Source organism: Besnoitia besnoiti, chromosome IX (assembly GCF_002563875.1).
Source record: "Besnoitia besnoiti strain Bb-Ger1 chromosome IX, whole genome shotgun sequence".
In the NCBI taxonomy this organism is placed as follows: domain Eukaryota; phylum Apicomplexa; class Conoidasida; order Eucoccidiorida; family Sarcocystidae; genus Besnoitia; species Besnoitia besnoiti.
In genome coordinates, this window is record NC_042364.1 from 1928263 (window position 1) to 1953707 (window position 25445).

At 55.4% G+C, this 25445-nt stretch overlaps 4 protein-coding genes across 4 annotated transcripts; 2 read left to right on the forward strand and 2 right to left on the reverse strand.

The window, feature by feature from the left end:
* Positions 1 to 566: 566 nt before the first annotated feature.
* On the reverse strand, positions 567 to 7060 carry BESB_014410 (uncharacterized protein; the record flags this gene model as incomplete). Its single annotated transcript, XM_029360170.1, has 6 exons — positions 567 to 1298; positions 2426 to 2565; positions 3238 to 3350; positions 4757 to 5367; positions 6176 to 6290; positions 6957 to 7060. The coding sequence occupies 6 exons, from the start codon at positions 7058 to 7060 to the stop codon at positions 567 to 569; spliced, it is 1815 nt and encodes a 604-aa protein (XP_029216837.1).
* A 3323-nt stretch (positions 7061 to 10383) lies between these two features.
* BESB_014420 (dihydrodipicolinate reductase) lies at positions 10384 to 12083 on the forward strand (the record flags this gene model as incomplete). Its single annotated transcript, XM_029360171.1, has 3 exons — positions 10384 to 10654; positions 11083 to 11258; positions 11631 to 12083. 3 exons carry the CDS (start codon positions 10384 to 10386, stop codon positions 12081 to 12083), a joined length of 900 nt encoding a protein of 299 aa, XP_029216838.1.
* Positions 12084 to 13293: 1210 nt separating this feature from the next.
* On the reverse strand, positions 13294 to 15245 carry BESB_014430 (uncharacterized protein; the record flags this gene model as incomplete). Its single annotated transcript, XM_029360172.1, has 4 exons — positions 13294 to 13551; positions 13914 to 13993; positions 14131 to 14189; positions 14452 to 15245. 4 exons carry the CDS (start codon positions 15243 to 15245, stop codon positions 13294 to 13296), a joined length of 1191 nt encoding a protein of 396 aa, XP_029216839.1.
* A 3703-nt stretch (positions 15246 to 18948) lies between these two features.
* BESB_014440 (t-complex protein beta subunit) lies at positions 18949 to 25071 on the forward strand (the record flags this gene model as incomplete). Its single annotated transcript, XM_029360173.1, has 13 exons — positions 18949 to 18951; positions 19570 to 19644; positions 20248 to 20440; positions 20868 to 20983; positions 21300 to 21449; positions 21899 to 22046; positions 22338 to 22498; positions 22727 to 22912; positions 23173 to 23254; positions 23474 to 23757; positions 24086 to 24152; positions 24527 to 24702; positions 25015 to 25071. 13 exons carry the CDS (start codon positions 18949 to 18951, stop codon positions 25069 to 25071), a joined length of 1698 nt encoding a protein of 565 aa, XP_029216840.1.
* Positions 25072 to 25445: the final 374 nt, after the last annotated feature.

The window sequence follows — 25445 nt, forward strand, 5'->3', positions numbered from 1 at the left end:
TGAGCGAGCAATGACATTACTATTTAGTGGGCGTTCGCGTAGACGTGCGTAGCTCACTGTGCTCTCGGCTTCGGTCTCCGCTGTACCGATTTTCAGCAGAGCCCTCAAACAGAGCATAGCCTGCACCGGTGACCCGCCGGAGTATCAGAGGGCAACGAAACACGATTGCTTTTCGAAGATGTATGCCTTCGTCATCCGTGTTTGAACATAACAGAAACAGAACGAGCGACCAGTGAGGTAGCAACGCCCTGGTTCATCAGTACGTGGAAAACGTATCACGGGTCTGAGTCGGCGGCATCGCGGCGTGGATGACTCCGAGCATGTCGCATGCAAAACGCTATTTTGTTAGTAAAACTGCGCGTGTCCCATCATCTTAGAATGGCCTCCTTGCGTCGGTGCAAGAGAGTGTACGGGGAGTGTTGTTGAATCGAGTAAGTTCAACAGTGCCGGGAACTGCTCGGGAGGCAGAGCTCTGGTCGGCTAGTCCTACGACGCCTGTTTGCAGGTGTTGCTACACCACGATAAGGCCGCAGGGGATTAGTGTGTGTGCCCGATTATCAAGCTTTTCAGACAGCTACCAAATTAGCTTTCGGGGGCGCGGAGAAGGCGTGTGCGCATCTGAGTGTCTCTATCGAGGCAAACGCGTATCGCTGCTTTACGTGTAGGGATCCAGGCTCACTCTGCAGGCTTACGGTTTGGATCTCGCCCCTGCGGGCATCCGAGCGCAGGCAAGTTCGGCAGCAGCACATCCCGTGCTTCAGTCCTCCGTTGCTGAATGCCTTCGTGTTATGCAGGCGCAGCAGAGCGTCCATGAACTGTTGGTCTTCAGGCTGCAGGGCCTCTTCTTGGTACGTTGCTGCGCTGTAGGGAGCGGAGACTTCCCCCTCCGCCACAGTTGGCGGCGCTCCGTTTGTGGATTCTCCCGGTCCGTGGAGAAAAGCTAATACGGCGATGTCTTCTGTTACCGTACTATTCTGTGGTTTTCCGTCCCTCTGGCTGTCACATTTGGCAGCAGCGGTCTCGCTCTCGTCGTATTTCGGGCTTTTGTTTGATGACTCTTCATCAGCGCCCTCAGGAATCCCTCCAGCTGTGCTGCATTGCTGGTGGTCAGCCATCCAGCACCCCCTGTTGAGGTCAATACTTTCTTCAAGTTTTCGTCGCTGCGCGGTTAAGTCTTGAAGCAGAGACTTATGCTGGGTGTCTTTCGCTTCATCGCTCGTCCTCTTTTCGTCGTCTTCTTCTGCCAATGCAGCGCGGATTTTCCCGACGACATCCGTTATAGACGAGGGGCCGTATAGCTACAGCAAACAAGAGACAAACAATCCCACGGATCATCGTGAACTGCTTTGCAGTGCGAAGAGGAGTCGAGTGTGTTACAGGTTACGCATGCATGAGGCTCCGGGAGACGCGGCAGAATGCGGAGGTGCAAACTGCGTCGAATGGCTGCGGATTAGCCGGTGGCGGGGCAACCAGCAATTACTTATTTACGCCGAGGGGAGGGTCGGCAAAGCACTGACATCGCACGTCATGCCTTATTACGATCGAGTCGCCATGGTGGTATCAGGCCTGACCCGAACTCGCGCTTCAGCCTGTGTGCTGCACGCCTCGGAGCAACCGTGTGGGCATTTGCCTGTGGACACTAGCTGGAGGGACTTCAGCTCACACGGTGCAAAAGATCCGGATATTCAATTAGCTCCTCAACAACCCTTTGCTTCAGAAGGCGGCAGTCGCTGCAACCTCGGAGTAGCCTGCGTAGGAGAAGGCCTTCCCGGTCGTCGAGAGGCCTGCCAACGAGAAGGCCTGGCAAAACCTGGGCGAACACAGGACCGGTGCCAGAGATTTCCTCGCAACCGTCCATCGCCACACACGAACCCAAATGTGTTGGATGCTGCAAATGAACCTGTGCCTTGCAAAATGACAAATGCCACTGTAGTGTAGAAATGTGTGGAACTCATCCACTGCGCAGAGGTACGCCTCGCCGGGCACCCAGTCAGGCGTCGGTCGTGTCTCCGCTGAGCCGGAGATGACACTGGAACTTGCCTTAATGAATGATGAGTTCTCCAGAAGAGCATTTTTGCCTTCGGGACAAAGCGCTACGAAGTTGAGAATCTCGAGTAACAGGATTTTGAATTCGGCTTCAGCTTGTGTGATGTTCTGGAGAGCAGTGTTGACGATCTGCGAATTCCATAGAGCGGCAGCCTCAGACTAGGACCCTTTGGACACCCCGTTACCACACACTCTGCGGAATCATACCCCCTGCGTTTCATCCTCAGGCAGAGATACAGTCCATTTTATCGGCGTCACGCCATCGTCGCGAGAGTCCAAGTTCCCCATGCATGCACATCTTTATACGCGACGCTACCTCACGCGCTTTTTTCACCTGTAATCCCCGGGCTTTATGCGCTCTCTGGCTGGAACCTCCTACTGGACTCAAGACGAACTGACGTTCGAAATAACTAGGGCGCTTCCGTTGCTGCACAGAAACGAGCAATCTGTACCCCGGCGGCGGAGGCTGTTTTTCTTCCTTCGTCGGTCGCGCAAAGGACGCAGAGGAGTCTCGACGCTCTGCATGCGAGTACATGAACCATACACGCAGAGAATATGCGCAGGCTCACTCGTGCTGTATCAGTTTGCTTGAGCATTTGGCACAGCAGTAGCTTTGACGGGCGCATGCGCTCGTGGAGAAACTACCATGACCCGAACGGTCGAATGACGTAGCATCTCAGCCAATTTGCACTACGGAAGGCGCTGAGCAATGCATAGGGATGTGTGTGCTCACCGAATCTGAAGATCCAGGAAACTTCTCCCCGTCGCATCTGTGTCCGGTTCTGACCGCTCTTGCAGTAGGTGTAGGAAGCGGCATAACGGGGCGACTATGGCGAACTTCAGAATCGTTGATATCGCTGCAGGTTCGCTGTGCGGCCGACGCCGCAGGACCACGGAGGAACAGTGTTTGGCTCGAGTCACCAGAGATTTCGAGACTGCGCGATGTTCAGGCCGCTGCCCTACTCCCGGAGAAAAAGAAGCTGCCGTTGTGTGGGCCTGGCTCTGACCCCGCTTTTCTGTGCTCTAAACTAGGGAACTAGCTGGGAGAAAGTGACGCCACCCTTTCACGCTCGTTGCAAAGCAGCGGCCACCCCAGACAGGCGGACTCTCCGGTGCTGAGTATTGCTTGCTGCTACATATTGTCTGCACGTATCCATGTCCCACGCGTTCCGCGAAATCCCAGGACTTTACCCTTCACTGGCGTCCATGACTTGCCAAGCAACCTGGCGATCGTCTCCCAAAGCCACTCACTGGGCGAGACAACAGAGAACTTCAAGAGCTGCAGCGAGGCACTCCCGCTGGGTCTGACAGTCACAGCAGTCACGCACGGAGGTCATCTCGGATATGTGAACTACCTCCCTCCTTTGAAGGTACCCTCATCACAACGCCGCGTATGTGCAAGCTCCACGCGAGCGTCGGGCAGCTTGCGCGGCCATATGCGTGGCTGCATTTCTTCGGATCAGAAAATATCCCCTCTCGTATCAGTCATTTCGCTGCTCTTGATCCCCCGCTGACAGCAATCAAAGTCATGTAATCACCTTTGCTTACACGGACGTCGGGAAGCTGGTAGAGCCGGGGCTGAACAAATGCGCAGAGCTGCGACACCGACCCTACGCGCAAACAGCAGACCATCCGCAGCGAAAGAGAAGAGACATGGTGTGGCGTGATGGAACAAGGAGGATATTGCAATCTGCTGTGGGCTCCTCATGAGCGACTTCTGTCGCAGACGAATACAAATCCGGAGGCATGCTAGACGTCCAGGAAGCTCTGAGGGCGAGGAACGTTGATTTAGCAAAAGGGGGCACAACCGGGCTTTGATTTCGCTTCTGTTCAACGGTGAAGCAGTCCTACAACGCCAGTTTCAAGAGTGGAAATCAAAAGAGCTTTCACGCTATCTCTAGTTGATATTTCATTGACATGTTGATAACATACACACAACACAACTCTTGCCACAACAGATACTAGCGACCTGGAACCGCTGTAGGCGGTATGCCTGCGGACTGGATTATTTGCCTCTGGAGCTGAAGACTCATCAGGCAAGCTCGGGGCCAACAGCAAGGGAACGGATCAGGCCCATGATTGGTTACAGAAAGGCTCTTTATCCCTCAACAAGGCGCCCCTGTCACAGCACCAGAGGCTCGCCGGAAGCGCTTCGCATGCTTCCTGCGACAGACTGAGCCCCTAAAATTTTACCTATCTCTCCCTATAACTTCCTAATGGGCGTGCCCACTTCATAGTCGAACCCTGAAGGACGCCGTGCATGTGTCAGGGGCACTTCCGCAGTGGACATTATGAGGCAGATACGAGCCAACGATGTGTCTCCTCGAAATGTCTACTTTCGGTCACCTGCTTGCTGAAGCAATTGGACTCCTTCTGCGTGGGCCGTCATCTTCCGGAGGGCTTGTGCAACTGCGACTCTGCAAGTTAATTCCACGGAACCTTCACAGCCATGCCGCAAATTTGAAGAGCAGTCGACGCGACAGAGCGAATATATTCACCAGGCCCTCAGTGTCTTTCTTTGAGGCTCTTCTTGATGGGGGAGGGGGGGGACATGTGTCCAATAACATGATATATGGGCACGACACGTAAGAATTCTAGATTACTGTGGCTGCATTGTGGAACAACTAACGGTGACTACTACTGGCAGAGTCCACGACGAGAACAGGGACCGTGCACACGAAGCACAAGATGCCAGTGGATAAACTCCTACCTGACCAGTTCGGACTGAGTGACCAGAACCTTCTGGCCCAAACGCTCAATCGCCCCAGACTCTTTTGCAGCTTTTCTCCCTGCTGGCAGTAATGTGGCGCCCCCAATGACGTCAGCTGCCGCAGCTTGAATCAGGAAGTCGCCACACGAAGACCGGCGAGGGCAGGCCCCACTGCAGCAGGCGACGCCTATCCGTAAATGAGGGTTTTCATGCCCAGCGATCGAACAGGTCTTTCCAAAGCGGATGTCGTTGTAGAAATCGCCGCTCGCTTCGTCTGTGACCCTTTTCTGGAAGGGTTCTGCGGATATGGCGCTGTCCGCTTCTGCCGTCTCCCCCGAGTCACAGTTTCCGACTGTGGTTGCTGGGATACCAGACTGCTCGTTGTCAGGACGGCGTCTGGACTTGCCATTGCTGGTCGCTCTGTTTGCAGCTGCTTCAGCATGCCCAGACGGTTCGCGCAAGCATGTAGACTCAGAGGAAAGTGCGGTCACTGGCTGCCGCCGAAGACGCGCTCCGAGGAACTTGCTTTCAAATGGGTGCTCAGTATTGAAGTCCAGCAGAGGCGCCGCTGCTGCCACAATGTCGTAGTTGAGAGCCTTCCATTTGTCTTCCTGAAACACCAGCACGCACTCTCAGCTGGGCGCGCGGATGGTTCAGGGTGAGAGGGTAAGAGGCTGCCTGAGATTTACATTCAGGTTGGGACTGTCGCGAACCCAGCATTCTTTCTCTGATATGCCAAGAGCACTGTTAAAGAGACACTGGTGTCCAAGCGAAGGCCTAACACCTGCGGCCAACTCGAAAGCACCCATGAGTTTGAGGCCACACTGACAACAGTTCTAGCACACACATCAGTGGCTAGGAGTCTTCCGTGTCGCCCTCATGCTCAAGGGTGACCTATCACGTCGGTTAAGAACCTGCGGTCGGTCGTCGAGGCAATGTGCAGTGAGCTTGCGCACGTGTTGTTATCCAAGGGAATGCTGGATGCTCCTAGGTGCATGTCTGGGTGAAAAAGCAGCAAGTGAGTTCTCTGGTACTGTTCCATCCGTTGCAGTTGACCCTGTGTATGCTCATAAGCATGATGATTTCCCCTGCATCCGGACGCGTCGGCACATGGCACTGTTTGAAACAGCCACGAAATGTCCTGTCATACTTCAGATCACATGACATCTGGCACTTTGAGGTCGTGCTAACTCTTCTGGCGAAGAATAGTTGCTCACATCATTCTTTATCGCAGCACCTGATGTAGCAATCAAAGTGAGCACTGACGTTACGAGGAACCGGCATTTGTCATTGGCACGACGTGAGGCGCGCGGACGAGTGCTGTGAAGAAACAACGCTGCCCATGCCAGATTCTTACTGGGAGCGGGCGAGGCTTTTGTTGGTTCCTGTTGCTCTCCACATAACCACGGTGCGTCTTACTTGGTCAGAGAGGATTCCTTTAATGGCTGACAGTGCCTCCAAAACCTTCGCTGGACCAATAGTCTTGGCGCGCTGCAGCTGCCCTATCAAGCGAGGGAGCGCCCGAGCTCCGTAGCTGCAGTCAAGCGTGCAACTAGAATAGCTTGCCGGATGATTTTCAAAGCGTACCCACAGACTGGCCAGCTCTGTGAATGTGTTTTTATTCGTGCGCGCGCATCCATGGACTCAATTAAGCCGGCGTGGTTGTAATTGGCTATGGGTGGCAAATGCACGCTGTTTTCCTCGAAGGATCTAGGTATCAATTGCATTAGGCAGGGGCATCTTCTGATGTATCTAAACCACAGATAAGATCTGAGGCACCGGACAACACCGCCTCCAAGAAGAATGACGCAAAATTCAAAACATGGATGGTTCTGTTCTCGGGGCAGAACCGGTTGTTAGGTTATGTGACGTTTTCGAGCAACGGAGTGCACAGTGAGCGCACGGCTCAACAAGGAGTCGATGCATAGCTTAAGGGGGATTTACACTGGTGTTTCTCGACGAGTCGGTTCTCGAGTCCAACAGAATGCCGCTGACACAACTCGCCCAGTCCACCAACGGATGCGTGCCAGGGCGCTAAGCGACAACGACAATAGCGAGGACTGTTCTGACGACAAATGCCACGGCGGCGCGCTACAGTTCAACAGAGCTGCCTCATACAAGCAGGGCAGGACTGTCAAAACGAACATACGCGATCGTTACTTCGTCGCTGTGACATGTTGCATCTTTTGCCCGGTCGTACGGGTGCCGGTAGTGCAGAGCCTCGTTATCGATTACGCGGTTATATGCTTGTTCATGGTGGCAGGGCTGCGGCTGAGATGTCTTATATGCCTTAGCGACGTCCATCATTGCACAGGTTTCTTTCCACTGCTCTCTTTCAGAGCTCTTGGCTTCCCTCTATCTACTGCAGCTACGACATCAACGCAATCGCAGACCCTGTTCTATGCTCTGGGATGTAGCGGTCATGGATGGAGGCGCGTGGTGCATCCCCGACTCTTGGCGTCTTCCGTTTATCTTGGTCACATCGCTGTCGAAGACAGTCCCAAAACGTGACGCGCCAAGGCAACTGCCTGATGATCGAGATGGCAACAGCAGAGCACGAAATAACCCTGTACTAGCGTGCGAGATACCTTGCCAACCTCGCTCCCCACTGGAGTGGAATCCATGAGATCGCGCACTCGCTGTCGCCAGATATGGACACACCTTGGAAGTGGGGACTGAAGGTGAAACTGTCATAATTGGGGCTGCCGCATGTTGCCACAAGCAACAAAACTCCGAAAAAATGTTTAGTGGCACTAACGCCTGTCCCGCAGATGAGTAGGGCCCCCCGACCGTCGCCTAGAGCGGTAGCAGTAATTTGCCGCCGTCTTGTTTCTTCGTTTCATAATATGAGTATTTCAGAGTTAAGGAACAGGAGCTGCTCGTAGAGGGTCTCCGCCGTGCAAGGTTATTCGGCAGGACCGCAGTGACATATTTAGGGGACCCACCCCTGAACTTGATTCGGGACATTCCACCAACTATTACTTTGCCTGCTAGGAAGGTCTTCGGACGCCATTTGCTATCAGCCAGGGTGTAGGCGCATGCAGCTCACTGTATGGGGGCCCGAGAGTTCGGACTTCTGCATGTGCTGCTTTTCTGTCCCAAGCCAGTTTTGTGCACGTGGGGGTAGTAAAGCATTAGCGTTTGACAGGTAATTCTAGGAACCGTGCGATACGATAGTAACTAGCAGAAGAAAAATTTTGGCAGACCGTCGATCCTTGGGAATTGGGACAAAGTGCACAGCGCGACCACAGAAATTTGCAGCTGACTCAGTATCTGTTCAGCAGTTATCCTCTGTATCTTCGGGAGGGTACTCTTTCGGAATGGCATCAACTGTGTCTTCACTTCATCGATGATCCTGCCGATACCAACGGGTCACGCGAGGCGTCATAGAGAAAAAGATTGAATGTGCTTTGTAATCGGAAGTCGACCCAAAACAAGGTATGCTAGTATGACAGTTCGATTGGGGAAGTGCGCCTAGAGGAGAGCAAACGCGAAGCGATACAAAATGGGCATAGCACATCCCCCTGTGCTGTTTCTTATGGGGGAAGGACGGAAGAAAAACTAATTACATCTGTTCTCGTTCTCGATTAGCTTGCGAGGGCAGGGCAGCGACGGCGAGTGCCTGGCCCCCTGACACGCCGCCAGTCTTACTTTTTTTTCCTGTGTGGCTCGCTTAAATATATCCTGAACTGTCATACTCCGTTTACCCGCGCCAAGTCTCTTCATTTGCTAGAGAATATAGATAGAGAACCGGTTTACGAAGAGACTCACTTCCCACGTTTGTTCCGGCAGTATCTCAACTGCTGTCCCCGGGGTGATTCGTGCGCAGTTCCCTTCCTAAGCGATCGGATGGCTGATGCTTGGGGTGCCTTTCCTCGTGAGGACTTCTCCAGTTATGGTCGGTGTAGTCCAAGCGTATACGCATACGTCTCATTTATACGTAATAACAAAAAGCAGGTAATGGGGGGAAGGGGGGCGCGCAGAGTGGAGGCATTAAGGTCCAGCGGCGGGGGGGCTTATGAACCCGTGCATGACATCGAAGATCTCAGCCAGGAGCTCAGACTTGAGAAGGCATCGGAAGAAGTATGTTCCCACCTGCATGAAAATATGCTAAAGTACTGCTCAATGAGAGGGCAGCTATATTAACTGCTCGTTCGTATTCGCGTTCTCAAGCCCTTCTACCACAAGTTAAAGGTCTGTAGAGCTCTCTAATTGCGGGATATTTCGAAAGCATTTCTGGGTGACGGCTTTGATGGTAGCGGTCCCAGCGGAGCTAATATGAGATGATGCTGCACGTTCAACAAGAAGCAATGCTTCCTCAGAGGCCGTCACAACAGTGAGGCACAGACGTCGTTCGCGGAGCGTGCGCCGAGGTCTGTACCAGCGAAGGACACACGACGCTCGAGCGCGGTCGTGACGATGAGATTTTGAAAACGGGCGCTCTGCTCGCATCCCTTGATTCAGAACCAGAACGACGGAAAGAAACAAAGGTTCCACCGTGCAGCAAACACACGCGCAAGCAGCTCTGTGTGCGGCTACGGCGCACAGTTGTAACACTCAGACCACAGCAGTCTTCCACTTCAGAATCACTGGTAGTTACACAGTGAGGCCAGCTGCTTGCATCACAGGCGACGGAGGGCAATCATTCCCGTTTCCAGGAATTCCTCGCTTTCGAGCGCCCCCGGTTGTATAGAGGATTCGGACGATAGAGTGCTGGAAGACTCGCGAGCACAAGTGGCTAGAGGCAACGCCGCCCTCACACACAGCGGATCTTGCGCGCAGACTGGGTCCAGACGCGTTGGCAAAGCGTGCTAAAAGCAAAATAGCTCACTGCGGAGGCCGGCCGACTGTTTGACAGTAGCTCCTCTGCCACGCCTTTTTCAGGCTTCCTGACTGTGCATGTTTGAGGCGCCAAGGGCGCGGCGGGTAGCTGGTTGCTTCAAGCGTGACCTCTTGCGTGTCTAGTATTTTCTTCGCTGTGTGAGCAACCCCAAACTAGAGCACACCCGGAGTGTAGTTATATACGTGGAAGCAGTTTGCTGGCGTCGGAAAACAGCACCTTCATGACCGAAGACTTAGCGAAACGCGAAGGCGCATGCATGGAACGAAGACGCACACGACGCGAAGATGTCGTCGGATGCAGGTAGCACATTCGCAGTCCTCTAGAGCAGAGCAAAAGTAGCTTTGTTCCCAAGGTAAGCTATTCGTGTAGCATGATTTGCAATCTCTGACAGCGGCAAAGCTTTTCTCTTGAGTGTGTGGTTGATTCCTGAGGCGAACTTGCGCTGTTGTCTCCGCTGGAGCAAAGCAGTACCGCCTCGGAGCGGCGTGAAAGTGAAGCGTGACGTCGTCCTGCGTCGCGTATTTACCTGGTAGCAAAAGGCCACAAGGACAACAGAGACTGTCTAACCTCGACTTTCATGCTTTTCTCGGGTTGTGTTAGTGTGCATCCTGAAGCCAGCGTCCCGGTGAGACTCCTCTAGAAGTGCAGCCGCTTCGCCTCGTTTGGCCGTTCTTCACCCAGCGTCCTCGGCACAGCGTGACAGTGTATTACACTCTTCTTACCGTCTTACCTGTCTTTGTCTCTCCTTAAAAACCCCTGCGCGACGGATTTCCCACGGTATAAGATGAGTCCGCTAGCTCCTCTCAAAGTCGCCATTGCGGGATGCAGCGGGCGCATGGGCAAGCGGCTCCTCGCGCTGGCTGGCGCGGATCCTAACTTGCAATACGTGGGTGGCGTGCGGTCGTCGGCTGGGAAGAATTCCGACTCACAATCAACGAATTGGCAGCAATCTGCAAATGCGGCGAACGTAACAAACGTCTACGCCTCCCTGGACGAGCTGATCGACAAAAGCGGCCACAAACCCGCAGTCGTTGTGGACTTCAGCAAACCCGATGGTACTCCCCAACTGTGCACAAAAAAGCGCTACTTGCACCATAAAACATGAGTTGATGAAGTGATTTCAGTTCACCGACGCTGCTGAGGAGCTCGGCGGCTTTCGGCGTCTGCTGAGGCGCCGGGCGCGTGGTTCCGCTTGGCAGAGCTTCGCAGGCTCACGTGCCAAGGAACCCTAAATTCGCATGTTTGATTGACATTTAGCCGCTAATATACAGTCATCCAAGATATATTTATCTATCGCAGGTTCGGTCTAATGAAGTCAGGATGTGACTGATCGCCCTTTCAGTCGAATCTCACGTGTGCAACCTAATGCAGGGTTTTTCTACAGCTGAGCGACTCGCTTGTCATGCGGAGAGATCCGTCTGTGCTTGCGTGTGCTCATCCTTCGGCGTACATGGCCTGTGCCGTTCCGGTTGCGAGTCTGCAGGAACGATGGCACTTGTGCCAGCGTGTGTGCGCCACGGCGTCTCTTTGGTCATCGGCACGACCGGCTTTACCTCGCAGCAGCTAGAGGAGATCGACGCTGCGGCGAAGAAAATCCCGCTGTGCATCGCGGCGAACTTCTCGCTCGGCGTCAACTTGCTGGTTCGGCTAGTCGGCGAGGTGAGTCCTGAATAGCCCTGCCGCTCTCGCGGCAGGATCGTTGTGAAAACCTGAAGGACTCAGAAGAGCTGCCTGCCGCCGCACCAGGTTTCGCTGTCACCGTGAGCCTGTGTCGATCTACACTGCTTCAGGGGATCTGCTGCTCGGAGAGGGCGTGTGACTGCCAAATGCAGAGACAGGTTTTCTTTTGGTGCGGAGACGTCGGGTTGTTTTTGTCACGCTGCTACGCGAGATCAGCTCGCAAGCGGCGCCTGCGTCGTGGGCAGCTCGTGGCAGGCCCGTAGACAGGCTCCCGCGAAGGTCGCGAGGCATAGAGTGCGCGGATTTCGCAGAGGCTTCCCCGTCTGTCGCTGCGTCCTCGTCTCCTCGCAGGTCGCCTCCAGTCTCGGCGAGGACTTTGATATCGAGCTCGTGGAGGCGCATCACAACCGCAAGGTCGACGCCCCGAGCGGCACAGCTGTGGCTTTGCTGGACTCGATTGCCAAGGCGACGGGGCGGACGACCTGCAACGGCCACGCCGACAGCGCAGGCGCCAGCGGAGAAAACCCCGGAGACAAGATGGTGCTTGTCCACGGGCGCGAAGGGCGGGACGCGAAAAGAAGACGCGGAGAGGTCGGCGTGCACGCCCTGCGCATGGGCAACGTAGTGGGCGAGCACAGCGTGATGTACGCGAGCGACTTCGAGCGCATCACGCTCAGCCACCACGCGGAAACGCGAGATGTGTTTGCCTCCGGCGCTCTGCGCATGGCGAAATGGATCGCGGGTCGGCCGAGCGGCAAATACGAGGTCAGCGATATGCTTTTCGAGAGCGTCTCAAAGAAATGAGAAGCACGCAAGCGGGCCTGCTGCGCGAGGCACGCACAACCAGCCGTCTGGTTTGGGAAAGGCAGTGGACAGGGCTAGCGCGCCCGTGGGCTTGCGCGGTAGTCGCAAAGTAATTTCAACGGCGCCGCCGCGCTGAAGGCCTGGAGGACGCTCAACGAGCGTCTGATCTAAGCCACGAAGCAGGGCAGCTCATGAACAGCTTGCCGCTCTCTAGGCAGTTTGCTGCGTCAGTTGGCCGCTACCCCGCGCTCTATTTCCACGCTTCAGGGTTGTGGAGCTGCCCGCGTGAGAACGTTCACTCTGTGTTCCGCGGCTCAGACCCTCCCCGACGCAAACGCTGGACGTCTCAGAGTGTCTGCGTCGGCGGAAAGGCTGCGGGGAGCGCCCATGTCGCATGTGATGTGGCTGGCTGCTGACCTGCGTCCAAAATGTTGCATAGCAAGCGAGTGTGAGCGACGGCGGCCGCGCCTCCACGCGTCTGCTTTGGGTACAGTGCAGACTTCACGTATCAAAAGTCGTTCCTTACAAGTCAATCGTAAAACAGATCGCACTCAAAGAACCACGCCTCGGCAGGACGCCACGCGCGATGACGGCTTACCCTGCTCCCATAAAACAAAATACACTCCCACAGTCCCTGTTCGCGATGGTGCTGTCAGTTACGCTAGACCCTCACTCAGCCCACCCAGCGGCGACATCCTCCAGAAATGACATCATCCCTTTAACCGCCTCGCAGCAGAGGATCCGATTCGTAGACGCAATCGCCGGCAGCGGCGCTGGTGAAACGCGACCACGCTGCTCCGGAGGACAGTCTTAGGTCCCCATGTGCCGCTGCCGTGCGGGATAAAACGCCCTCGCACTCATCTGCCCCGCCCACGCCTTCGGCAGACGCAGCTCAAGGCCTGCGGAAGCTTTTGACCTCCAGCAGAAGGCGGTTTCTTGCGTGCATGCGAATTTTCCCGCCCTCATGGGCGCCCTTTGTGATGTCGCCCAGCCTGATGGCTCCCCGCTCGGCGTCCGTAGGATACAGCCAGCCTCCCTCTGGCCTGACGCCCGCCGGTCGACGCGCGCTTATCAGCAGCCGCAGGCGGCCGTTATTTGACTGGCGAAGCTTCGCTTCGGCAGTATCAACGGCCTCAGCCTCTGCATTCTCTGTCACCAACAGGGGTCGTCTTCGCGACCGTCAGTGTAGGTGCGGGTGCGAGCGATGCACTCAATAAAACGCCATTGCCACCGAGACCGCCAAAGAGGCCAAGGCCAGGGGCAGACTTGACAGTGCAGAGCTGACCAAGCCGTCTGCGCCTCCCCACATCATTCCAGGAAAGTACGCGGGCATCACCACGTTCGCCTCTGCTCCGGGCATCGCGACGGCCACCGGCGGCACCTGGTCCGGCGCCACAATGTCCATCTCGTGGCGAATGGCCTCGACGTAGTCCGCAGAAGTCGGTTTCGGGATCGCCTTGCAGAGGATCTGTGGGGGCGGCAAAAGCGATAAGCACTCAGCGGCTGCGTGAGCTAGGTCCCCGTATATGCGTGGCAATTGCGTGTCCTAACAAAGGCTACGTTAAGGTTTCATTATATGTGAAGACTAGGGCAATCTAAGGAGTTATAAAGGTCAACCTGCAATCCCCCCCCCAAAGAAAAGCCCTTTCTTCCCAGACCGAAGCATCCGCGGGCGGCGGCCTCAGAGGCCCTGCGTTGAATCATAGACCCTATTCGATTCGCGAAATATGAATAGACAGTCGCGGCCACTTTCACTTGCCCGCTGAGAGAAAAGTACGCGAACATTCGTGGGTTTCCGACGCGGATCCGCGTCGGCGCCTCTTCACTCACATTTCTGTGCGACTTGTTGGCGGGGGTGAGGCAGGGCTTCACGCGCTTAGCGTCAGCGGCGAGCGTCCACATCGCCTTTGCTGAAGGTAGCGAACCACAGCAGACGAAAACGGAGCGCTGTCGCCCATCCAGCGTCTCAGCTGATGAATCCCGCCACACCTCTAACGCCCCGGAAACTGGCGGCGGCTAGCAAGGCAACTGCGAGACGCGAACTCACAGTCCTGGCTCAAAAACATCCAGCCCTCGCATGCCCGGCCGCATCGACTCCAGCAGTAGCTGCAGAACAAGCAGAAAAAAGTGCAAAGAAGAAAGAATACAGTGAATCGGTCTTCCTCAGCCGTAAGAAACGTGCTGGACGGAGTTGTCAATCTGAAAGGCAACTGTGACAAAATACTGCTACCAACATTCAGCAAAAACGAAACTTCAGCAACGCACATAGCGACCCAGCGTTCGCAATCCACGGAGGAGCAACAGAGAGCTATCTCCTGGTTTAAAAGGGCGCCTGTCGCGTGGCGCTGAGTGCGTGCGTCTGCCCTACTTCTCGGCTCCTTCTTCTGGGTGGAAGCCGCCAAAACCAAGATCCTTGCAGAAAGGCACTTCGTTGACTTGTTCTTCGCGTCGCCATCCAGCCCGATATTCCTCTGCCGTGGTTGGGGCGTAGCGCATGTCGTCTTCCGTCAAGTCCTGCCCCTGGTGCTTCTTCTTTCTAGTCTTCACAAACCCCGTGTTGACGAAAGAAATCTTCTGGGATGCGGGCGCAGGCTGCGACAAAGTAGGCGGGCCCTCTGCCGCCAGCTGATGGACACCTTCGCTCCCGCGACGCGCGCGAGACTCTACACCGCGCTGCGTGACAGCGACAGGTTTGACGTCCTGCTCGCGGGCGTGCGTGGAATCGGCGATCGCGGCTGCAGACATCTCGCCAGAATGGAGCCCAACCGCCGCTCTGAAGCCTGAAGAAGAGGCTGTCTCCAATGGGGGTGTGTGGCTGGAGACTGGCGAAGCACGGCCAGCGGAGGCCCGGCCGCGGGTGCGCGAATCGGCAGGAGCGCCGAGAGTGTGTCTGCGAAGGCCAGATTCCGAAACCTCCAGCGCCTCGCCATAATGAAGAGGGTTGGAGCAGCTCAAAGTTAGAAGAAGGACTGTCAAAGCAGCAACGCTAAAACGACTGGAAGGCTTTCGGCCTCCATCCTTCCCCTCAACGAGAGACGAGGTCTCCATGGACACGCGACCGCCGGTGCACGGGTGTGCCTTGCCAGCTTCGCCGGGAGCGCCTCGACACGGATCCTTTCGAGTCGTGTACGCCATGATGTTGTGTGAAGTGCCCACAGCCATGGGAAGCATGCGTTAGCGAGGCCTCACAGTCATCGTCGGCGGGCACCACGTTTTCCGCCTCCGCTCACCTTCGAGGCCAGCGGGGCGGTCACCTCGCGGTAGCAGAGGCAGCCAACACGATTTGAGGAAATTGACAGGGTGAGAGAGCCGAGTTGGATGAGTAAAGCAACGAAAAACGTATTCAACTTGTATATGGACGCAAGCGAGGTGTGGTAACATGCCCCCAGACGTAAGTCGTCAAAGTTCAGAAACGTGGAGAAGAAGGGGTATCTTTCCGGAGCTATCGGGCGAGATGCCACGTCCGCTCCAGTTACAGCGAAATCAGGGTCGCCACGGATGGGTCAGCCAGGCGTCAGCACCCCTGAAGAACAGAAATGCCAAATTCGTTCTTCCCCAACCATTCTACTGTTCTGCCGAAATGAAGCAGTCTCCACAAAAACCGATTTCGAATTATGTTCGCTCCCCGTGTTTTCTGTCCAGAGACACGCTGTCTTCACCGCTTTGTGAACAAGACAGAGACGATGCAGTTACCCGCGGCGGCACCTACGGCTAGCCTGGCATTCAGCGCCCTCGAGGCCATCGTTGCATGCTCCTGTAGGTTAGCATCGTGAGCAAAACCAGGGTGCATGACCTCTAATGTCGACAGAAAAGTTTCTCAATGGGTTTTAAGATATATGATGCTGCCGCCGGTCGGCATGTGACTCCGATTTTAACACAGGTGAGCGCCAGGGGCGCGCTAGCCAGGCGAATAAGCCCAGGTGCTTCACCACATTTTTCGAGATCCGTGTCTCCTATTCCCTCCGTCGCTCACATCTCCACCGAAGTATGCGCGGCAAACAAGATCCACGGAGCCAAGATATCATGAGCTTTGCCACCGCTTCGCCATGCCGTTCACCTGTGGTCTGCGGCGCTCTCTTCCGATATGCCTCCTGTGGTTTTTTTCACATTTGCCGATGTAGCGATGAGAGGCAATTCGTGCAACGCGGCAAGGCAACGGCGTGCTCTCGTGGCTCAATAAATGCAACGACACCCCAGTTGTAGCCTGACTTTGTTTTTCAGCCTGCCAGTCTTTTCAGGAGCAGCAATGCCTGAAACCTAACCTACCCGCTGTACGGGACGGTTGGTTGCAGCGTTCGTCGCTCATTTTAGGTCACCACCTGCTTGTGCTGCTGCTCACGCGACGCGTGGCGAAACAGAACCTTTAGAGGCAGGGACGGACACCGTTACTGCAAAGGGAAAGGCTCGGCTGCGACGGTGTAATGGCTAGCATGCCTCAGTTATCCGTCTGCGCAGCCGCACAGTGTGCCATCTTGCCAATAACCCAGTTTCAGTTGCGAGCAGTTTCACACTCGACTTCTCGGGTCACAACGGCATGTGCGAAAGATTCGGGTTTTAAGGTCAGTACAAGGCAGCATGACTGCATCATCACTGGATCCCAGGATATCAAGGGAATGCTGAGGTCATTGCGACTAAGTCGACGACGGACTGCTCAGCTGGTTTTACGAGCTGGCAGTTCTATCCCAGGTTTCTTTGCCATCCGTTTCACATCCAAGAAAGCCATCTACTGCTGCGATGCAGTTTTTAAACAGAGGCATGTTTACGTCCTCCTGCTGATAATGCAAGAGCAACGACATTGGACAGGAGCTAATCCTGATTGGTGATAGCTGCTGTCGTTGCATACCCCTAATACTCGTTCGCGGACTGGGCAACATGTTTGCATTTCTTATTTTAATATTAAAAAATTCAGCGTCGGATCCTTTCGTTTTTTTGATGACTCGTAGCACATTGGGCACATCTACGAAATTGATCCGGTGCGCCTCGCAACTTGCATCGAAGGCTGCAAGCTTCACTCAAGCTTCGCCGCTCTCCTTGGCCGGCCCGACAGTCGAACTGAACACTGCTCAACCGTTCGGATTAGCCCGTGCCCAGCGCAGTGACAACACACATGCTTCACTTATATGCCAAATAAAAAGCCGACGGAGTGCGGATGCTCAACGAGGCTCGCGCCTCGCCCTGGTTCCTGGGTTCATAGTACAGTGCTCGCCGTACCTGTAGGGAGGCGCATCCAGCGCTATGTGCATCTCTAGGTCTGTGGCTGGAGCGGATACAGAACTATGTACGCGGCCGGCTCGTTTGTGTTTCGTGACCATTCTTCAGCGTGTGCGATGGCGAAGTACAAAAGCGATGCTGCTGCTGGGAGAGTGCTGTGTCTTCAATGACTAACAGCGGGCGCAAGTCAGGAGGGACGGTGAGTCGGATGCCACTGAAGGCACATCGTCACTCGTGATTTGCAAAAGCGACAGAAACGTGCAGGCCTTCACTCGCTGCCACTGAGACCTGCGTGCACATCCCATTACCACTGCGCAGACACCTCTTTGTGTCGGTCTCCTTGTTCCATTGTTTTCTGTTAACGGGCCTGCCGCGCACTGAGGCTGTTCATCCTTTGCACCCTACTGCTGCGCTCGCGTCAGAGTGTAACGAATTTGGCCAAGGAGTGCGTCATATGTGAAGCAGTCACGGTAGGCTGCTGCCGGAACACTCGGGATAGCTTTCTCACGCTAAACGCGTCGGCGTCTCCGTTTCTTCGCATCCCTTCCTGCCTTCACCTGCGCCGTCAGGTCACCGCCGCACCACGCCATTCCTCGCCTTCTACTTCTGTGCTGCTCGCCTCTGGAAGACAGCCTCGTATCGTTCGCCCAGGTTGAGCCTTGCGCAGGCACGAGCGCATTTGAGAGCTCTGTTTCAGTGAGACTACGGAAACAGCGCATTGTGAAAACGAGGCAGCTTCGTCCTGTGAAACACATTCACACTGCTCTGCGTCTTTGTTCTTCATAGTCTCCGTGCCGAATTCCGGCATTCTGACCTCCCGCATCGCGTTTTCGCAGCGCTGCGCATGCGCGACTGCCCCCGTAGACGTGTGCGGAGGTTGCGGCGCATGCGCCCACCCTCTCTGCCGGTCTTTTCCGCAGGCATGCCGAGTGGGAGTGTGTCGGAAGAGTGCGGTCTTTTCAGCTTTCCGGTCTGAATGAGCATGCGACTCTCCATCTAGAGAGTTCACCTTGCTTTTTTCTGCTTCGTACCACTTTTCCCCCTGGTTTCTCCTCTCCGCAGCCTCTAGTCTCGGCTCTTGTTCACCGCCACCTTGTCTTACGAAAAACTGTCGCCCGTAGGCGCAAAACGACTGCCGAGAAAGGTGTGTTTCACACGTGCAGCTAGAATCTGCGCCTTGCCGTTCGCCTGGCGGTCGAAGTGTCACTGTGCCTTCAAAAACTTAGACCCCTGTCGAGTTCGCGGCTTCAGAAGTCCGCGTCGGCGCGCGTGGGTCTTCCCCCTATCTCAGGTGTCTCAACTCGGCGACACACGGCTCCGCACCGGCTTTCTGTCAAGAAAACTCTCCTTGTCCAAGTCTCCTGTAATTTTTCTTACCGCGCCGAGAGCGTGCGTTGACAGCTACGTAGAGACGAATTCCCGCCGATATGTTTTTCCTGCGCTTCCACCCCTTGTCTCACGGTTCCTTCGACTATCCACGTTTTCCTTTTCTCTGCGTCTGGCGCTCCGCACAGGTGCTGCTGCCGCTTCGCTCATCCTCCCCCGGATTCCCCGGCACTCGCGTTCTGCACTTTGCATCCAGCGCGTTATTTTTCGCCTGCCCAACTCGGCCGGAGCCCTGCGGTTGCCCCTTGTAACGGTTTCTGTCGCCAAGATGGTGAGGCCAAATGCGCGGAGCCGCTCGCGTCGTCAAAAGCCTCTCTGCCTTTGAGGAGCTGGGAGGCCGCTTAACAGTGCTTTCTGAGTGCGACAGAAACGGGGAGGGACGCAGCGTGGCGCAGGCATCTCCCAGTCGAAACACGCACCGTGCCGAAAAAGAGGGTTCGGGCCTCTGCGTTCCGCGCGAGAAAACACCTGCACTCCACCTGAACTCGAGGCTGCGAGCCGAGACAGGAGTCGAGTGCACGAGCAAGCGAGGGCTCTTCGAGCGGACGGCAGAGAACAGATCTCCGCAGAGCCTGACTCTTGAGAGACCATCAAACAAAGAAAAGCGGCGTTCGCTCAGAAACGCGAAGCAACAGGGGGACTACGCTGAAGAGAAGAGGGGATGAGCAAGAGTGAAGTTTCCTGGTCTTTCGGGTTTGCACAATTCTCGCATCGAGGCGCGTATCCTAGCCAAAGGACTCGAGTCGCGTTTCTCTTTCGTGACGCTGTGGTGGAAACTCAACCTCGTATGCATGTCGGAAGGGCGTCCTGTCCTCCGTGGATAGGTTGCCAGGCATGCGTGGTGAGGTGAGACGCATCATTGGGTCTTTTTTGATTTGTTTGTTTTCAGAAGGTCGCTGACGGAGGTGTTCCGGAAGTCCTCCAGCGAGGCGCCCAGCAGGACAAGGGAGAGACGGCGCGCCTGGTGAGATCCGCGTTTTTTTGAGACGTTTTTTCTCTCTGAAGCCGGGACTCTTCGGGGATCGCGCCTCGACAGCGTGCGCCTGCACCTGAATCTTCATTGCTATGCTTTTTCTGCGCCGTTTTTCGTGCCTCGTTTCTCTCTCAAGACCGCACTCGCGCTCGTCTTTCTCGTGGAGTGCCGCCCTTGGGGCGTGTGGCGAGAGGCGCAGGGAGAGGACCTTCAAGAAAGGAACGCGCGACGCACCAGCGCTGCACTCAATCTTCCACAGGGCGCTCTAGTCGTGTTTACGGTGATGAGCTTTGCTATCTCAACACATTCTGCAGCTAGGTGTCTTTCGCTGCCGGCAACCAGACCTAGGCTGTTTCTCCCCTCTCGCTGGCATGCGGCGCAGCGACTCTCCTCTGCGCGTCTGAATGACTTTCTGTATCCCGACAGCGTTTTTTAGCCTACGGCATCGAAAGCTGTGCGTTCTTCAAGGCGACGGAGAGCGGGTGACTCGCGTTTCATCTTTCTCTTACTTCGCGAGGGCACGCACTTCGCTCTTCTCAGGTGCGCCGCGTGTCTATGTCTGTGCTTCTTTTTTGCTTTTGTTTTTTTTTTCAGCAATACTTTGTGGGTGCGATCGCCGTCGGCGAGCTGGTCAAGTCGACTTTAGGCCCCAAAGGCCTCGACAAGATCCTCACGCCGATGCAGGCGATGGAGGGCAGCCGCTACGGCAAGACGATCATCACCAACGACGGCGCGACTATTCTGAAGAGCGTCTGGCTAGACAACCCCGCGGCGAAGATTCTCGCAGGTGAGACGCAGACAGAAAACAGAGAACACCTCTTCTCCGCGTCTCTGCACGTGCGCATGCAGAAAGGAGATGTTTTCACAATTCAGAAAAGAGGAAGAGGCAAGCGCGTCGCGTGTTGCTAGGGGAGGGGCGGGGCGGCGATGGAGGCGTTTGCGAGAATCCCGCGCCGTACAGTCGCTGGGCTCCGAGAGAGCTCGCGGCTGAGACCGTGGCGACGAGCCTCTGCATCGGAACCAGGCGGCGATGCTTTTCGTTCGCTGCGGAGAAGCGCATGCGCGCCTTCAGCGGTGGGGCGCACTTGAGCTGGGATTGAGTACTGTGCACTTACGGAAGTGCTTACTCTCAAGCCTCTTCCAGACCGCCCCGCGGGTCTGCAGAGGCGCTTCTGTCGCAGACTTTGGGAGTGCGAGCGATTTTCCTTTCTCAGACGTCGCGCTCCAGCAAGACGTGGTGTGCGGCGATGGAACTACCGGCGTAGTCGTCCTCGCCTCTGAGCTGCTGAAGCAGGCCGAGGAACTCGTGAACCAAAACATCCATCCTCAGGTACGCGCTTTTCAGTCTCGAAAAGGCCACATGGAGGCACACTGCGCGACGCAGAGAGCGCGCAGAGGGGAGTCAGCAGGGGCGAAGCGGCGACGGTGTGCGTTGTAGTTTTTTTCAGTCAATTCATTTGCGAGGTTGACAGAAACAGACACGTGGAGATAGCACTCTGTCGCGCGAGCGCTGCCTCACAATATCGACTCCTCGCGCCTCCGTAGCGGCGGAGCTGCCGCGAGTTACCTCCTCCGTCTGAGGCGTCGGTTCGCTTTCGTCTCTCGCCCCTGACGGCCTCGAAGAAACCTCTTTTTTTGAATTTTAGATCATCACCGCGGGCTACCGCAAAGCGCTCGCCGTCGCGCGCCAGCGCCTGCAGCAAGTCTCCTTCGGCTGCGAAGAAAACCGCCTGCGCGAGTATCTGATGAACGTCGCCCGCACGACTCTGTCTTCGAAGCTCCTCACTCACGAGAAGGTGCGTGAAGAAAAAAACTGCCTGTCCGCTGCGATCCGTGACGCGTGTGCCCTTTCAAAGATAGAATTACTGTGAATGCGCGTACAGATTCTTTATGGAGTGAATCAAGCGAATTCGCGGTAGCGGGCCGCATGCAGGGAGCTCGCATCTTCGCTCGGCTAGACGCGCATCGGCGTGCGCGCAGGGAGGGAAGTAAAAAAAATCCGAAGTCTCTCCACAGCTCTCCCCCCATATCGACTTTCCGCATCACATCTTAGGGTTCCATAGATGTCTCGCCGCATGCATATATATATATATATAGTTAAATGTTTCTGTATATTTGTGTTTTTCTCGTATATGTTGTGTATGTCCGGAATGCGTCTATTGAGCAGGACTCGAGACCTGCGTCGGACTTTTATTTTTGTCTGGAAAAGACATTTAAGAGCGCGGCTTCTGCTTTGTTTTTTCAGGAGCACTTTGCGACGATCGCGGTGGATGCGATTCTCCGCCTGAAGGAACACGCTTCCTCGCTCGACCTTGTTCACATCATCAAGAAGCCTGGCGGCTCGCTGCGCGACTCCTTCCTCGATGAAGGGTTCATTCTCGAGAAGCGCATCGGTAAGTTTGGGCCGGAGGGCGCAGGCCAAGCGAACGCCGCGGAGAGAATGCGACGGCGCGACTCCTGCGCATGCAGTGGGCGTATCCTTTTGCTGCGATGCCCTTTCCGTTGTCACTTTCCCGCGCCCGGTGCGAGAGCGGGAGGTGTGGGAGTCTCGGAAGCGGCTCAGGCTTATTTCTTTATAGTTTTGTTTACAGGGTGTTAAACCTGTGTGTCTGTAGAGTACGCGCGTGTTTCGGTAGAGGGATCTTTATCCATAGTCTTTATTGCATATGCATGCGGATGCTTAGGCGCCTGCCAAGCCAAAGTCCTCGAGGACTGCAAAATTATGGTTGCCAACACGCCGATGGACACCGACAAAATTAAGATTTACGGCGCGCGCGTCTCGGTTGACTCCTTCGAGGCCGTTCAGGCACTGGAGCTCGCAGAGAAGGAAAAGATGAAGCAAAAGGTACCCGCGCAAGAGTGCATGTCCTGACGCAGATCCTGAGACGGAGATTTCTCTTTTTTTGTTTTTTTTGTAAAGCTTCGCGGCAGGACGCGTGTCGTCGAGTTGCCCTCGCTTGTGTGTCGGGCTAGCTGCGGAGAGTACAGGGGCGTGCGGCCTCGCGCGTGCGTGTTGGAAGAGTGCTTGCCTCCCCTCGCGCAGTTTCGGGTTTTTTTGTTTTTTGCTGCGCAGGTGGATAAGATTGCGGCCTACGGCTGCAACGTGTTCATCAACCGCCAGCTGATTTACAACTACCCCGAGCAGATCTTCCAGGATCACAAAATCCTCGCGATTGAGCACGCGGACTTTGACGGCATGGAGCGTCTCGCCGCGGCTCTCGGCGCGGAGATCATCTCCACCTTCGATGCGCCCGACCCGGTACGCGCTGCCGCCGTAACCTCCGAGCGTGGCCGTATCTACACAGCCATATATATTTATATTTACTTTTTTGATTTGCGTGCTCTTTGGTATGTTGGTGAGCCTCCCGATGAGGCCGAGGCACTCGTGAGCGCTTTGAACAACGTGTTGAATGGTGATACAGCAGCATTTTATGACTGCAAATGTAGTCATAGTAGTCAGCGGAAGGGTCACTATTTGGAGATACAGCATGATTTTTTATACTTTTTTTGTTTTTTTAGAGCAAGCTGGGATACTGCAAGAAGGTTGAGGAGATCATGATCGGAGAGGACAAGGTCATTCGCTTCTCGGGATGCAAGCGCGGTAACCGTTTTCTACTGCCAGAGTGATCTTTACGTCCTTCATGCTGCTTTGCGCAGAGGTTACGGCAACTTCTGCGTACCGGTATATATATTGGCCTCTGCAGCGTCTATGCGTGCGGGTTTTTTTCGAATTGAAGTGGCTCGTCGCGCGGCCTGGGGTTCACCTGTAGGAGGTCAGGGGGCGTGAAATGTCGGTTTCTTTGCGTCTTTTTCTTCTCAGGCGAGGCCTGCACCATCGTTCTGCGCGGCGGCAGCGAGCACGGACTGGAGGAGGCGGAGCGTTCGCTCCACGACGCGCTGGCGATCCTCTCTCAGCTCGTTCTTGAGCAGAAGGGAGAGAAGCAAAGCGGCCTGGACACCTCGTTCGCCGGCGTTCGCGAGGCCCTCGACCTCGCCTCGGGTTCCAAAGATGCGCAACCTCTCGTCGTCTGCGGCGGAGGTGCTGCGGAGATGGCGATGGCGGCGGCTGTCGAGGAGCTCGCGCGCAGCGAGGCCGGCAAAGTGGTGAGTTTCGCCTTATAAACGGAGGAGAGAGAACAAGTCGCTCTGTGTCAAAAGCGCATCCTCCTCCGCAAGCTTTTGCCGCCGTCCCCGTTCATAGACATGGAGGACGGGAAACCCACGCGCATATGCATGCATGTACTGCCTGCATGCATTTGTTTATTCGAGAGGGGCTGCTGTCGAGAGGGCAGCCAGGAGCTCGCGACGTGGCGACACAGCTCTCTCTTGGCACATGTGTCGCTAGATAGCTTTTTTCTTTCGTCAGCGCGGTTCCTTCAATCCACCTCATCGAACCCGTCTTTTGTGTGAGCCTCTGGCTCGTCTTTCACAGAGCCTCGCGATTGAGGCCTTCGGCAAGGCGCTCCGTCAGATCCCGACGATCATCTTGGAGAACGGCGGTGAGTGCTTCCGCATTTGATATTTCTTTTGCGCGAGTTTCCCTAAAGCTCAGTGCGCGGAGAGGGTTATACGGAGAGGCCTTTTCTTTAAAGTTTTTTTCCCTGGCGCGGCCGCCATCCTCTACGCGTCTTCTTCTCTGATCCGTTGCGAGGCAGTGTTAGGACGCTCTCTCTTGCTTTCTCTATCTCGGTCTTTTTCTATCTTTCTTTCTGCGTCTCTTTTCCAGCGAAGTGTTTTCTGAGTGCATGTGACGCGCTCGAGAGTCGTAGGCGCGCGTGTGTCGTCGCCCTGGATGTCTTCCTGCGCGAGTCGAGTTCTGTTCGCGGGCGGGTGAGGCGAGGCCGGTCGCGTATGTGTCTTCTTTTTTTTTCAGGTCTGGACAGCGCGGAGATTGTCTCGCATTTGCGCGTGGCTCACCTGAAGGGCGAACACACCATGGGCGTCGACATCGACAACGGCTGCGTGACTGACATGCGCAGCAAGGGAGTCCTCGAGGCCTACAAGAGCAAACTCTCGCAGATTTGCTTCGCCGCTGAGGCTGCCGAAATGGTAAGAACAGACTTTCGCGAACGCGCGCACGAACGGCGTCGCCCTTTCGTATATTTGTAGCATTTCGTGTATTTCTATTTTTGTTTTGCTCATGCGGTTCAACAGAGCTTTCAAAAGCACTAGCAACCTCGCAGCAACACTATTTAGCCACATTATACATGTATATGTGTATGCATGTGTATTTATGTACCTACGTGTGGAGTTATAGTGGGCGCAGCTGCCACTCCCTGGCGCGGCACACAGGACACGTTTGTTTGATAGACTGGCGAGTGTGTGTGTTGGTGTGTCGCTCTGTTGTCGCTTGTTGTTCAGATCGTTCGCGTCGATGACATCATTCGCTGTGCTCCGCGCGAGAGATCTGGAATGTAGACGGCGGGAGCCCGCGTGGCCACCTGTGGTGCCCTACAGTTATACATATCTATATTAGTATATATATATGTATATACATGTATGCATCGCATCTTGTATCCTCACGTCTGCGCGATGGATACAGTGTGGCCTTCTTGAGTTGAGAGGATTCTCTTGGGACTGCTCGTTTTTTGGGGAGGTGGAGTCGCCGATAGAGAGAACTGTCGTCCGTCCGTCTGTGAAGACTCAATTCTTTTTTCATCTTTACGTCCACAGTGCTTGAGTGGAAAGTCTTGGCCGCCATCTGTCTCAGTGTATGCAGAGCGACGCTTACTTCAAAACTGATTTTCCTTCGTATGTGTGCTCGCGCATCGACGCCATGTCTTGGCGCTTGC